The sequence below is a fragment of the Chiloscyllium punctatum genome, chromosome 8 (assembly GCF_047496795.1).
Source record: "Chiloscyllium punctatum isolate Juve2018m chromosome 8, sChiPun1.3, whole genome shotgun sequence".
In the NCBI taxonomy this organism is placed as follows: Eukaryota; Metazoa; Chordata; class Chondrichthyes; order Orectolobiformes; family Hemiscylliidae; genus Chiloscyllium; species Chiloscyllium punctatum.
This window is the reverse complement of record NC_092746.1, coordinates 56710781-56725638: the sequence shown is the minus strand read 5'-3', so window position 1 is coordinate 56725638 and position 14858 is coordinate 56710781. Positions and strand designations below refer to the sequence as shown.

General features: G+C 39.8%; 1 protein-coding gene across 6 annotated transcripts in view; it reads left to right on the top strand.

Annotated features, from left to right (window-relative positions):
• The window catches only part of grb10b (growth factor receptor-bound protein 10b), a 184299-nt gene that overhangs the window by 103728 nt on the left and 65713 nt on the right, over window positions 1-14858 (top strand). For all 6 annotated transcript variants that reach the window (XM_072575629.1, XM_072575631.1, XM_072575630.1 and 3 more), the window contains one exon: window positions 14410-14566. In XM_072575629.1, coding sequence (XP_072431730.1) covers window positions 14410-14566 — 157 coding nt within the window. The remainder of the gene's footprint in view (window positions 1-14409; window positions 14567-14858) is intronic.

Here is a 14858-nt window from a genome sequence, read left to right as displayed (position 1 = left end):
TTTCCCTCTCTCACTCTGTTTCTCATTCTTCATAACTGTGTGCCCTTTGTATCTTTACAGTTTCATTAGTTGAGATTCAATACCTGAGTTTTTGCTTAAATTTGAAAGTGATGTATCCCAATATAAAATACTGTAAGGTTGTGGCCATTTATTTATACAGCCTCCTTTACAACATTATTAATTGGTTCTTTTTCAGTGCAAAGTGCTGGATCTAAAATAGCTTGTTGCTTACTTGGTTCCTCAGTGTACTGCTCTAGAAAACAATCTTTCTTACATTCCAAATATTTGTCCTCCCCAACATTAATTCTCCTAAGGTTTATCTAGATCATATTTAGATGAAAAACTACATGATCACTATTTTTGTTATTGCACCTCTAATTTCCTGAATAACACTATGATTTACATTACTACAATCATTCAGCCAATAAAAAAACCCTGCCAATGTTTTCTGATTCCACACAAACTGAGTCTGTGTCTTGAAGTTTAGAATCATAGTTTTCTCTTGCAACAGTGCTAATGCCCTTTTCAACAAAGAGAGCTAGCCCACCACCTTTCCCAGATTTCATTTCTTCCTGAATGCCACGTTTCCTTGGATAATCAAGTCCTAGGTTTGGTTTCCTTGTAACCATGTCTTTGTAATGATTATCAGGTCACACATGTGAATTTCTATTCGTGCTAACGGTGGCATGGTGGCACAGTGGCACAGTGGTTAGCACTGCTGCCTCACAGCGCCAGAGACCCGGGTTAAATTCCCGCCTCAGGCGACTGACTGTGTGGAGTTTGCACGTTCTCCCCGTGTCTGCGTGGGTTTCCTCTGCGTACTCTGGTTTCCTCCCACAGTCCAAAGATGTGCAGGTCAGGTGAATTGGCCATGCTAAATTGCCTGTAGTGTTAGGTAAAGGGTAAATGTAGGGGTATGGATGGGTTGCGCTTCGGCGGGTCGGTGTGGACTTGTTGGGCCGAAGGGCCTGTTTTCACACTGTAAAGTAATGTAATGTAATGTAATCTAATCTAATCTAGCAGTTCTTATGTTGTGTTGAAAATGTTGCAGGTATTTGGACAGAGTCCCCGATTCAATTTCTCTTGATCTGTTCTTGTAAATTTTGGCCCTATCCATTGGCTCACTCAAGCTTGTGATAATTGTTGCTTGCTGACATCCTCCCTTATCTTCATTATCTTCATTGCTTCCTTGATAAAATGCTTTTAGGATTTTCTGAAACCGAATATTTGATCACCTTTATCTTTATTGGTGCTATTAAAAGAATCTGTGCTAATGTACATTTTTCTGCCAGCGGCTGTGATGCATCATCCCCAGCTATTTCAACTCGTTGATACGGTGTCACACAACTCATGTGCCTTCCAATGTGTAGTACTTAACTCTTCAGTCCATGATAGTTAATCTATCATTGTTTTGATCACCGACTTTATTTGTTCTCATTTTGTAGATCCCTCCTGCCTTCACTTCAGTTGTCTCTATTTGGAGGACTTAAGCAGTATCCGGGTAAACCCTAGACTCTCAGTGCTGAACTCTATAAAAGACCAGAAATAGTGGAAGCATTCGAAAAGGGTGAATTCAAAGCCAAAATATGTTTAAATAAAATGGGAATGTGCTGGAGAAATTCAGCAGATCTAGCAGCATCAGTGGAGAGAGAAAGAAAGCTAATGTTTTGAGTGCCATGCTGTTCAAAAGAAAGCATAGACAGAGGTGGGAAGGCAAGTGGTAAGGATGACAGCATCTATAAGAGGATGGACAGGTTAAAAAAGTCAGCAAAATCTTGGCAGATAGAATGCAATGTGGAAAAATGTAAGGTTATCTGCTTTGGCAGAAAAAAGGGAGGAGCTCAATATTATTTAGAAGGAGAAAGACTGCAGAAAACTGGAAGGGTTTGGGAGGCCTCATTCATGAATGACAAAAACTCCACGCCCCTGTTCAGAGGATGATGAAGGCAAATGGAAAGATGACCTTTATCTGAGAGGAGATGAAGAACTAAAGAAGGGAGGTTTCGCTAAAATTCTGTAAGACACTAGTCAGGCTACAACTGAAATACTGTGAACAGTTTTGATCCCGAAGTAAAGATGTACTGGCCTTGGTGGCTGTTCAGACAAGGTTCATTCAGCTGTTACCTGGTATGGAGGGATTGTTTTATGAGGAAATGTTGAGTAGAGTAGGCTAGTACTGATGTGAGTTTAGAAGAATGAGGCTTTTTCTTTTTGAAGTATACAAAATTCTTAGGACAGCTGGCAAGTAGATGCAGAGAGTTTGTTTCCTCTTGTGGGAGAGTGTGCAACCAGAGGGCATAACATCGGGTTAAGGGGTTACTCCTAAAGACAGAAATGAGGAAGAATTTCATCTGAACGTTGTGAATCTGTAGAATTATTTACAGCAAAGACCTGTTAAGCATATTTAATCCTGAGCTTGACCAATTTTTAATTGGTTACGGTTATAAGGCAGGAAAGTGGAATTAGGGGTTATTAGATCAACCATGATGTCATTGAATAGCAGAGCAGTGTCAAGGGGTTGAACGGACTATATCTCCTCCTTTGTCTTATGGTCTTAGAATGACATACTAACCTACCCACCCTATGATCCTCTGTACAACCAAGGCTTATCTATGATCCCCACCCTTAGGCCTGTTTATACTCATATACCAATTGAAACCAACTCATATCCCCATCCTTTGTCCTTACACCGGCATTCACCATGGACAGGCCTCAGGGACTATGCCGACATAACATACTGTTTATTGTTATCTTTAAAAAAAATGCATTGAAATTCCATCATTTAATCTCTTATGGAAGGAAACTTCACTTCAGTACTCAATACCTTTTATTAATGAAAATAAACATTCCTACAACCATATAGAGCTGAAAATCTGGTTCACTAATGTCCTTAAAAGAAGGAAATTGCCACTCTTAACTGGTTTGGCCGACATGTGACTACAGATCCACAACAAATGTGGTTGACTCTTAACTGCCGTCTTAAGTGCTTCCCTATCCAGTGATGCCCTTATTCCGTGAATGAATTAAAAAAAGCAAACTGTTCACTTAACTGGGATCTGACAGTGATAACGTGAACTTGTAGATTCAGTCCTGCAGCGCACAACCCTGTAATGATGACTCTCAGACTTATGTCGTCAGAGTGCCATGAACATGATATAATTTTTTAATGTCATTCAATTGTCTTGAGTCTTGAACATTGATTGCCAAAAGGCATTGACTTCTGTTATGATTTCAACTGTCAGAGCAGACAAGTAGATTGTTATACGAATTAACTTTAAAAAGTCATTAAGTACTTCAAGAATTCCAGCACTGCTCTGTAAAGACTCCAAGCTTTTGTTGTGGTTGAACCAGGAACAGGAAGAAGGATATTACGAAGAATTCCAACAGGTTGCAACATTTAAAAGATATTTAGGTAAATATGGGAATAATAAATGTTTGGATGGATAAGGGCCAAGTGCATGGACTGGTTGGACAGAACTAACCTGAGCTCCATGAGAGAAATCTTGAAATAGAAACTGCTCCCAACAGGAAAGCATCCCAGACAACCCAGCTAAAAGCATGCAGGACTCCACCAGACTATCACAAACCACAATCTCCTGCACTTGATGGGCATTGGTGGGCATCATTTGTTGCCACTCTCTCCCCATCACTTAAACAAACACTTAGAGTCATAGAGATGCACAGCATGGAAACATACCCTTTGGTCCAACTCGTCCATGCCAACCAGATATCCCAACCCAATCTAGTCCCACCTGCCAGTGTGTGGCCTATTTCCTCCAAAACCCTTTCTATTCATATACCCATCCAAATGCCTCTTAAATGTTGCAATTGTACCAGCCTCCACCACTTGCTCTGGCAGCTCATTCCATACATGTACTGCCCTCTGCGTGAAAAAGTTGTCCCTTAGGTCTCTTTTATATCTTTCCCCTCTCACCCTAAACCTATGCCCTCTAGTTCTGGACTCCCCCACTTCAGGGAAAATACTTTGTCTATTTATCCTATCCATGCCCCTCAAAATTTTATAACCCTCTATAAGGTCATCCCTCAGCCTGCAACGTTCCAGAGAAAACAACCCTAGCCTATTCAACCTCTCCCTATAGCTCAAATCCTCCAACTCTGACAACATCCTTGTAAATCTTTTCTGAACCCTTTCAAGTTTCACAACATCCTTCTGATAAGAAGGAGACCAAAATTGCACATGATATTCCAAAAGTGGTCTAACCAATATCATATACAGCTGCAACATGACCTCCCAAGGCCTGTACTCAATTCTCTGACCAATAAAGGAAAGCATACCAGAAGCCGCCTTCACTATCCTATCTACCTGCGACTCCACTTTCAAGGAGCTATGAACCTACACTCCAAGATCTCTTTGTTCAGCAACACTCCCTAGGACCTTACCATTAAGTGTATAAGTCCTGCTAAGATTTGCTTTCCCAAAATGCAGCACCTCACATTTAGCTAAATTAAACCCCATCTGCCACTTCTCAGCCCATTGGCCCATCTGATCAAGATCCCGTTGTAATCTGAGGTAACCTTCGCTGTCCACTGCACCTCCAATTTTGATGTCATCTGCAAACTTACTAACTGTACCTCTTATGCTCACATCCAAATCATTTATATAAATGATGCTAGGTAGCGTACCTAGCACCGATCCTTGTGGCGCTCTACGGGTCACAGGCTTCCAGTCTGAAAAACAACCCTTCTCCACCACCCTCTGTCTTCTACCTTTGAGCCAGTTCTGTATCCAAATGGCTAGTTCTCCCTGTATGCCATGAGATCTACCCTTGCTAACCAGTCTTCCATGAGTAACATTGTCGAACCATTTAGACCATGTAGGACAGAGATGAGGAGAAACTTCTTCACCCAGAGAGTGGTGGCTGTGTGGAATGCTCTGTCCCAGAGGGCAGTGGAGGCCCAGTCTCTGGATTCATTTAAGAAAGAGTTGGATAGAGCTCTCAAGGATTGTGGAATCAAGGGTTATGGAGATAAGGCAGGAACAGGATACTGATTAAGGATGAAGCCATGATCATATTGAATGGTGGTGCAGGCTCGAAGGGCAGAATGGCCTACTCCTGCACCTATTGTCTATTGAACGCCTTACTGAAGTCCAAATCCATCACATCTACCGCTATGCCCTCATTAATCCTCTTTGTTACTTCTTCAAAAAAACTTATTCAAGTTTGTGAGACATGATTTCCCATGCACAAAGCCATGTTGACTATCCTGAATCAGTCCTTGCCTTTCCAAGTACATGTACATCCTGTCCCTCAGGATTCCCTCCAACAACTTGCCCACCACCGGCGTAGGCTCACTGGTCTATAATTCTCTGGCTTGTCCTTACCACCTTTCTTAAACAGTGGCATCATGTTAACCAATCTCCGGTCTTCTGGCATCTCACTTGTGACTGTCGATGATGCAAATATGTCAGCAAGAGGCCCAGCAATCACTTCCCTAGCTTCCTCAGAGCTCTAGGATGCACCTGATCAGGTTGTGGCAATTTATCCACTTTTATGCATTTCAAGACATCCAGCACTTCCTCCTGTGTAATATGGACATTTTTCAAGATGTCATCATCTATTTCCCACATTCTATATCTTCCCATCTCCTTTTCCACAGCAAATACCGATGCAAAATACTCATTTAGCATCTCCCCCATTTCCTGCAGCTCCACAGAAAGGCCGCCTTGCTGATCTTTGAGGGGCCCTATTCTCTCCCTAGTTACTCTTTTGTCCTTAATGTATTTGTAAAATCCCTTTGGATTCTCCTTAACTCTACTTGGAAAAGCTATCTTGTCCCCTTTTTGCCCTCCTGATTTCTCTCTCAGGGATATTCCTACTGCCTTTATGCTCTTCTAAGGATTCACTTGATCTATTCTGTCGATATCTGACATATGCTTTCTTTTTCTCAACCAAACCCTCAATTTCTTTAGTCTTCCAGCATTCCCTATACCTACCAGCCTTTCCTTTTACCCGAACAGGAATATATTGTTCTCTGGATTCTCGTTATCTCATTTCTGAAGACTTCACATTTTCCAGGTGTCCTTTTACTTGCAAACATCTGCTGCCAGTCAACTTTTGAAAGTTCTTGCCTAATACCGTCAAAATTACCATCAATTTAGAACTTCACCATTTAGATCTGGTCTATCCTTTTCCATCACTATTTTAAAACTAATAGAGTTATGGTCGCTGGCCCCAAAATGCTCCCTCACTGACATCTCAATCACCTGCCCTGTCTTATTTCCCCAAGAGTAGGTCAAGTTTTGCACCTTTTATCGTAGGTGCATCCACATACACACAACAAATTCCTCTCCATCTAAACCCTTAACGCAGTGGCAGTCCTAGTCTATGTTTGAAAAGTTAAAATCCCCTACCATAACCACCCCATTATTCTTACCAATAACGGAGATCTCCTTTCAAATTTGTTTCTCAATTTACCTCTGATTATTAGGGGGTCTGTAATACAATCCCAATAAGGTGATCATTCCTTTCATATTTCTCAGTTCCACCCAGATAACTTGCCTCGATGTATTTACGGTAATATCCTCTCTTTGTACAGCTGTCATGCTATCCCTTATCAACAATGCCACTCCCCATCCTCTCTCGCCTCCCTCCCTGCAGTATTTGTATCCTGGAACGTTCAGCTGCCAGTCCTGTCCATCCCTGAACCATGTTTCTGTAATTGCTTTGATATCCCAGTCCCATGTTCCTAACATGACTTGAGCTCATCTGCCTTCCCTGTTAGGCCTCTTGCATTGAAATAAATGTGGCTTAATTTAATCAGTCCTTTCTTGTTCTCTGCTTTGTCCCTGCTTGCCCTGACTGTTTGACTTGCCTTTGTTTTCAGCTGTACCAGTCTCAGATTGATCTCTTTCCTCGCGATCTCCCAGGGTCCCACCCCCTCCACCTTACTAGTTTAAATCCTCCCGAGCAGCTCTAGCAAATCTCCCTGCCAGTATATTAGTCCCCTTCCAATTTAGGTGCAATCTGTCCTTCTTATACAGGTCACTTCTACCCTAAACCAGCTTCCAATGATCCAAAAATGTGAATCCCTCTCCCATACACCAGCTCCTCAGCCATGCATTCATCTGCTCTATCCTCATATTCCTGCCCTCACTAGCTCGTAGCACTGGTAATAATCTCGATATTCCTACTCTCTAGGACCTCCTTTTAAATTCCTGCCTAACTCTGTAATGTCCCTTCAGAATCTCAACCTTTTCCCTTCCTATGTCATTGGTACCAACATGTGCTGTGACCTCCTGCTGGCCCCTCTTCCCCCTTGAGAACATTCTGCACACTCTCTGAGACATCCTTGATCCTGGCACCAGGGAAGCAATATTCTGATTTTTTTTTGCTGCTGGCCACGGCAACGTCTGTCTGTACCTTGGACTGGAGAGTACCCTAACACAATAGATCTCTTGGAACCTGAAGTGTCCCTTATTGCATTTGAGCCAGTCTCAATAGCCGAAACTTGGCTGTTCATGCTACGTTTCCCTGAGAATCCATCAACCCCTACATTTTCCAAAACCGCATACTTTTTTGAAATGGGGATAGTCACAGAAGACTTTTGCACAAACTGCTTACCTCTCTTACCTTTCCTGAAGTTAACCCATCTATGTGACTGTATCAGTGACTTTTCCCCCTTCCTATAACTGCCATCCATCGCATCCCCTTGCTCTTATAAATTCCTCATTGTCTCTAACTGTCTTTCTAATCGATCCATTCGATCTGATAGGATTTGCAACCAACAGCATTTATTGCAGATATAATCCTCAGTGACCCTTAAACTCTCCCTAATCTCCCACATCCGACAAGAAGAGCATATCACTCTACTTAAGGCCATTTTTGTTTCTTTCAATCTACAGATCCAGAAAATAGCACTATCTTATTCCTCTACAAAACACTGCTCCAGGTTAAATTAATACTTATGGCTTATATTTTATGTTCAATCAAGAGACATATCTCAATAAAACATATAATCAAGGAAGGACCCACTCTGCTCACTACAGCAGACTTACTGTAAGGTCATGCTTAAAATGTCCACTTACCTGTTTCTGTGCTGTGACCTCTCCCAAACAGGTTCCTTCAAGATCAGTTGTGAATTTCACCATTTGTTAATTTTCCCAGGCACACTCTGTCCAGCGATACATGAATTCAAACAGCAAGGGCATTTATTGTGCAAGTTCACTGCTCTGTCAGTTAGCAATGTGGGTTTTTTTTTTCTCTCTCTCTCCCTCCCCCACTCCTGCACTGGCCTCACCTTGTGCTTCCTGTGTCTATTCCTCTCCCTTTTAAAAGTGCTGTTGTTTTGGGACTTTGGAGAAAACAATGCAACAGCATATAAAACAGTAATTACTTCTTCTGGAATTCAAGGAAATCACCTCCAACACCTAAAATACCTCAAAAAAGGAGCAGCTGTTACGGCCAGAATTTTTCCCATCCTCCATCCTGGAGTACCTTGTAATGAATGTCTGGCAACATGCTTTTAAAATGTGCAGTAATCCTGCATTATTAAAACAAAGGTTTTGCCATTTCAGTGCTCAGTCGAAAATACAGAAAAATTAAAAAAGACCCTTCTGAGAAGGCTCACTGGACCTGAACATTAACTCTGATTTCTCAACACAGATGCTGCCAGGCCTGCTCAGCTTTTTTTTTGTTTCTGATTTCCAGCATTCACAGATCTTTCAGTTTAAAAAAAAATCGCCTTTGCATTCAACATTTTTCAACATTTGGTAAGGCAATTAATAATTGACTGTTTTGATACCTTTCCTGTTTACTTTATATTTATGTAATAGTAGCATAAATCTAAATTTAGTGATCATTTCACTGAAGTTGTCTATGTGTATATTTGATGCTATTATCATCTATCACAAAGAAGTTTTTCAGCTTTCTATCTTCTTTTAACCATTCATGGAATGTGCATGTCATTATAAGACCAACAGTTATTACCCATCCATAATTACTTTAATGCAAGTGATCATGTGCTGTCTGTGAACTAATGCAGTCATGTGGTATATGTTGTACTACAGCACTGTTAGATGGAAATGTCCAGGGTTTTGACTGATTTTATCATTCCTTTCTCATTTAAAAAAAAACTGGTGTTAAAAGACTTTGGGGAGAAAGTGAGTTCATCTCTGCTAAATTTGTGCTCCTAGATAAGTTCCTAGTCCATCATAATCTCCCAAATGTTGATGGTGAGGAATTTTGTGATATTAATGCTGTTGAATGTCAAATGGAAGGGGAGGAATTTCCTGTTAGAGAAAATTGTTGCCAAACACTTGTATTGTATAAATGTTACTTTACTACTATGAGCCCAAGCCTGAATATTATCATGGTTGTATGTGGGGTGTGTAAGTTTTTGAACTACAAATGATGCAGAACATTGTAATCTCCAATAGACAGGGTCAATTTGACTTGGTTGAGGGAATGCCATTGAAACATTGAAGGAAACCTTGACCTGCCTTGAAGAATTCCTCCAAAGACATTCTGCGATTTGAGGTGATCAGTATGTCACAACCACACTGGATTTAATCTGAAAAGTCTGTTTAATGTCATCTCCTGTTATCTTTCTCACCTCAACTCTGCAGTTTAGTTCGTTTACCTGTGTTTGAATAAAAATTAGATTGAAATGTGGATCCAACCGATCTAAAACTAGATCTAAACCTAAAGAACTAAAAGCATAGTATTCCATGGAACTTTTCCAGAATCACCGGTTTCAATAAGGACCCATGACACAACAGCAATCATGTTTGACGATTTTCCTTGAGTTCTTTGAAAATAAACCAAAGAGAGTTGATAAAGGGCAACTAGATGTATTTGGATTTCCATAAAACATTTCATAAAGACAAAAGACACAGAATTGAGATTAATGGGTCTTTTTCAAGTTGGAAAGGCATAACTAGTGGAGAACCACAAGGCTCAGTCATTGGGCTTCAATTGTTTATTTTATGTATTAATGATTTGGGGGAAGGTACAGAGTGCAATCTATCCAATCTATTTTGCTGATGGTACAAAATGTTTGGGCGAGTATGCTGTAATGAAAATGTGGAAGGGAATATTGATAGTTAAGTGAGTGGGCAAAAAGTTGGTGGATGGAATTTGACGTAGGCAAGTGTGAGGAAAAATCACTTTGGCAGGAAACATCAAAAGGTAAGCTACTATTTAAATGGGGGAGAAACTCCCAAAAATGTGCAGGAGAGAGGATTTTCTTGTGTGTGAAACACAAGTTAGTTGCAGGTGCAGCAAGTAATTAAGGCAAATGGAATTTGGAGTTTAAAAACCTGTTAAATTATTACAGTTGTTACAAGTTTATACCACAATAGTGATGTTGGAGTTCTGTGTACAGGTTTGGACTCCATATCTAAGTAAGGATCTCCAGGCATTGGAGACAGTTGGGATAGAGAAAGCTTACTTTTAAGGTGAAAGGCTTTACTTATTAAGCACAGTTAAACTGGTTAGATCTTTATTAGTGGAGTTTAGACAAATAAGAAATGATCTTCTTGAAATGTAAAAGATTCTGAGGGGCTTAACAGAGTACATTTGAGAAGCTACTCCCACTAGTGGAGGGGATCTTAAATTAGGGGACATATTAAATAATAAGAGGACACTCGTTTAAATCAGAGATGCACTGAAATTTCTTCTGAGAGTAACGAAAGTTTGAAATTCCGTACCTCAGTCGTCGAGGCTAGATCACTAAAACCATTAAAGGTGGTGGGAGATTATTGAAATATCATTGAGTTGAGGGCTACAAGAAGCTGGTATGGAAGAGAATTTGAAGCCTGGGGCATATCAACTTTATAGAATGGAAGGGCAAGCTTGACGGGAGGAATGGCCAACTCTTGCTTCTATTTCTTATGTTTTTATCCTGCCAGAAACCAAAACAATCATCAATGTTCAGGTTATTTGAATAAATCATACTCAATAGAACTGTCAACAACACCTTCCATCTCTTTACTGATGATTAAGAGAAGACTGATAGGGCAATAATTCATTGTTACAGATTTGTTGTCCTGTGTTTTGTAAACAGGACATCCCAAAACAATTTTGGACTTGGTCAAAAAGATGCTAATGCTTAGCAACGCTGTTCCATTACAACTGCAACATACAGTTAATTATTCAGCATAAGTCTTCAGCACCTTCGGACTCTTGCACTCAACTGAAAGGGACATATCTTTTGTTGTTTATCGTGTACCCTGTCATATATTGAAACTGTGTGAAGTAAAACGCATTGGCTGAAGATTGGCATCTTTGATGTTTGTGACCTTGGGAAGAGGAACTTCCACTTCTGGTTGAAAATTGTTGTAAATGTTCAAGCCATTTCCCTTTGTCTAGGATCTGCCATCATTGTGGATAGGAAGATTCTTGCCATCTTGTTGGAAATGTAATTGTCCACCACAATTCACAATTGAATGTGATTGGACTGCAGATCTTTAAACTGATGCATTATTTGTAGAAACATTTGGTGTGTTCTTAATAAAAGCCAAAAGAACTTTGGATGCTGTAAATCAGAAACAAAAACAGAAGTTGCTGGAAAAGCTCAGTAGGTCTGGCAGCATCTGTGAAGAGGAATCAGAGTTAACATTTTAGGGCCAGTGATCCTTCCTCAGAACTGATGGTAATTGGGAAGATGTCGGTATGAAACATAGACTTGGTAATCGCTTTGCAGAACATCTAAGTTCTGCCTGCAAAGAAGACCCTGAGCTTCCAGTTGCCTGCCAGTTTAACACACCACCCTGTTCCCTGGCCGACATCTGTCTCGGGCTTACTGCAGTGCTCCAGTGAAGCTCAGCCCAAACTGGCAAAACAGCACCTTTTTTTCCACTTAGGTACCCTGCAGCCCTCTGGATGCAATATCGAGTTCAATAATTTTAGGACTTGAATTCCCCCATGTCCTAGACCCCCTCACCACGCACACCAGGCCTTTTTATCACATTGTCTGCCATTATATACTATCTGTTGTTAGCCACTAACAGTCTCCATTATCAGTTACTCATTCCCCTAGCCCAGATCATTATCGACTCCTTTCTCTGACCAGCTGTTCTTATCTCTCTCTTTGGGCTGTATCCCTACCTGTTGTTTACTCCTTGCATCCTCTCCGAGCCTATCTGCTGCATATAAACTAACATTTTCCTAACCGACCAGTCCTGAGGAAGGATCACTAGACCCGAAACACTAAATTTGATTTCTCTTCACAGCTGCTGCCAGAATGTTGAGCTTTTCTCAACAACTTCTGTTTGTGTGTGTTTTGTTCTTGTTGTATAGCATGTATGCAGTTTGTACTGGGGTCACTTAGCTCAGTTGACTAGGAAGGTGGTCTACGATGTCGAGTGATGCCAACAGCACAGGTGACATTACTGTTCCAACTGGGGTCACTGTGAAGATCTCACCTTCTCAATCTCCTCTGTCACCTGAAGTGTGGTGACCCTCAGGTTAAACCATCCTCAGTCATTCTCTCGAATGAGAGAACAGTCCTGCAGTCCTCTGAAGCTATGATGACTTTACCTGTTGCCTATATTGTAGCTTATTGGTAACAGCTATGCCTACAAGCTCTTCTATGCTTCTCATTGGACCAAGGTTTGATCTCTGGCTTGATGATAATGGTAGACTGTGTGATACACAGACTGGAGGAATACAGTTCTACTGACTAATCTCAGATAAACAAAAAAATTGTAGGGATTGTGCACTTAAATTGCTTAATGTTTCAAAAGAAAATAGTATGCATTGATCTTTCACTGACAACTTCACAGTGATCTTGGACAGCTTGTCTTTGAAAATTTCTAGGAAGGACCAATGTGAACAGATCAGGCTTTCCCTTCAGAAGATATATTTATTGCATCATCCAATTGCTATTTGTTAGTGACAGAAAATATGAAGTGTCCAATCGTTTACTGTTGCCTCTCTGGCTCTTGGTTCATGTCATTTGAATCTCTGTCTACTTGTTTAGTCCAGCAATGATTTTGAATTTGACTTTACAGACCTTTCCTTGAAATTGGGGAAAACTCAAACAGAGTTGCAAATTTGCTCATACATCGTTATTTTCAGCTCCTTTGGGTCATTTTAAATCTCTACTGTTGTATTTATTCATTGATAGCAAATACATCTCACAGTTTTAATAAGCCAGCTTCAACAATAGATTCTTCATTTCCAATATTCTAATACTAGATCAGGAAGGGCTACATTGGAAAATGTTAAAATGAGGCTGCATCTTATGTGCAGTCACTGCTTAAAAGTAGAAAAACGTGTAATTTTATATTGGTTCTGTAGAGGATGTAAATCAATTATTTGCAACTGCTAGCAACCCAGAATCAGTCATTGCTACAGGTGACTAAACCCGATGGTACTGCACAAATGCAATGCTTAAATTGTTTTAAGTTACATCAGTTACTACAAAGCTTCCCATTGTGTGGGTAAAGTTGGCAAATAAGGTAGATTATAAATGTTGTGTTTACTTGTATCCAGATTTCTGAACTGTTTTGTGTTTGTTAATATGTCTGAAATTTTTCATGACATCATATATGATTCCTCTTGAAACACATTCTCAAATTGACTAGAATGGCAAAGTAAATTGGAGCACTGTAATGATCTGTGTGGGAACTGATTACATCAGCCAGAAAAGGTTACTCTGATTGGTCAGCACACATCGTTTGATTCACTAGCTAACTGACTGTGTGTACTAACCCTTTGTAGAGCTCACCGAATCATGTACACACCCTAGAGTAATGTAATCTCTTGCAACACTAGTCAGTTCTTGGGAGTATGTATGACAGGTTCAGTAATCCTTTGATACATTATAACATCCTGAGTGTGCTACATTACTGAAAGGGTTTGCAAGAGACAAAGAACTCTAGATAAAGCAGCAGGCTTAATTTTAAAATGCCATCCTGTTCTCCTAACTGCTATTTTTTCCAAACTGAGGTAAGATATTCACAGCAAATTACCCTAAAGATTTCCTTCATATTCTGATGTTAGTCATGTGTCTTTGTTGGTGTGAGCTGATGATATTAACAGGCCTGTCTTAACTACAGTTCATATGAGCACTCAATGGCTTCTTTCAGTTGAAATGTCAGGGGAAGGAGTGACAGAAATGAAATTATTACTGTAGAACTGATTAATTTTCCACAATTGACTGTGTTTTAAACGCATTAAAATTTACAACAGAATGATTAATGTTTGAAATATTTGCACGGGGGAAGTATTACCTGCAGTTGTAAATCATGTGGCTTTGAATAACTTAAATAATAATAAGAAATTAGTTTTAAAGGTTTGATTGATGGAGATTTGGTAATTTTATAGTTCTTTCATTAAATAACTTAATTATTGTACTAACTGTGTCCAGTATTTTAAATAATGCAATGTATCTTCCTTAAACTCTTTATTGGATAAAAATCAGTTGTTTCTCTTTTTTCGGTAGATCATTAAAGTTTTTAGCGAAGATGGAACAAGTAAGGCAATTGAACTTCCATCTGACATGACTGCCAGAGATGTCTGCCAACTGTTGATATACAAATGTCATTGTGTTGACGACAATAATTGGTCATTAATTGAACATCACCCACATCTAGGTCTCGGTAAGAACGGCATAAGATGCAAAATTAATCGAATGACCATCACTCATTTTTATCATTTAGCTTGGAAAAGTAAGCTTACATAAACTACTCATCAGTCATGGCTACATACATTTTTTTAAATGTGTTTGTAGTTAAATATTTATAGATGCTGGTAAGAAGAACAGCAGGAATGAAACTTGAAAAATATGTTGCTTCAGGTTCAATATATTGTAAAAGTGAGGGTTGAAGTCATTATTTTCATAAAATGCATTACAACTTATATTTTTGATAACTTTTTGCACTTTTTTCATTT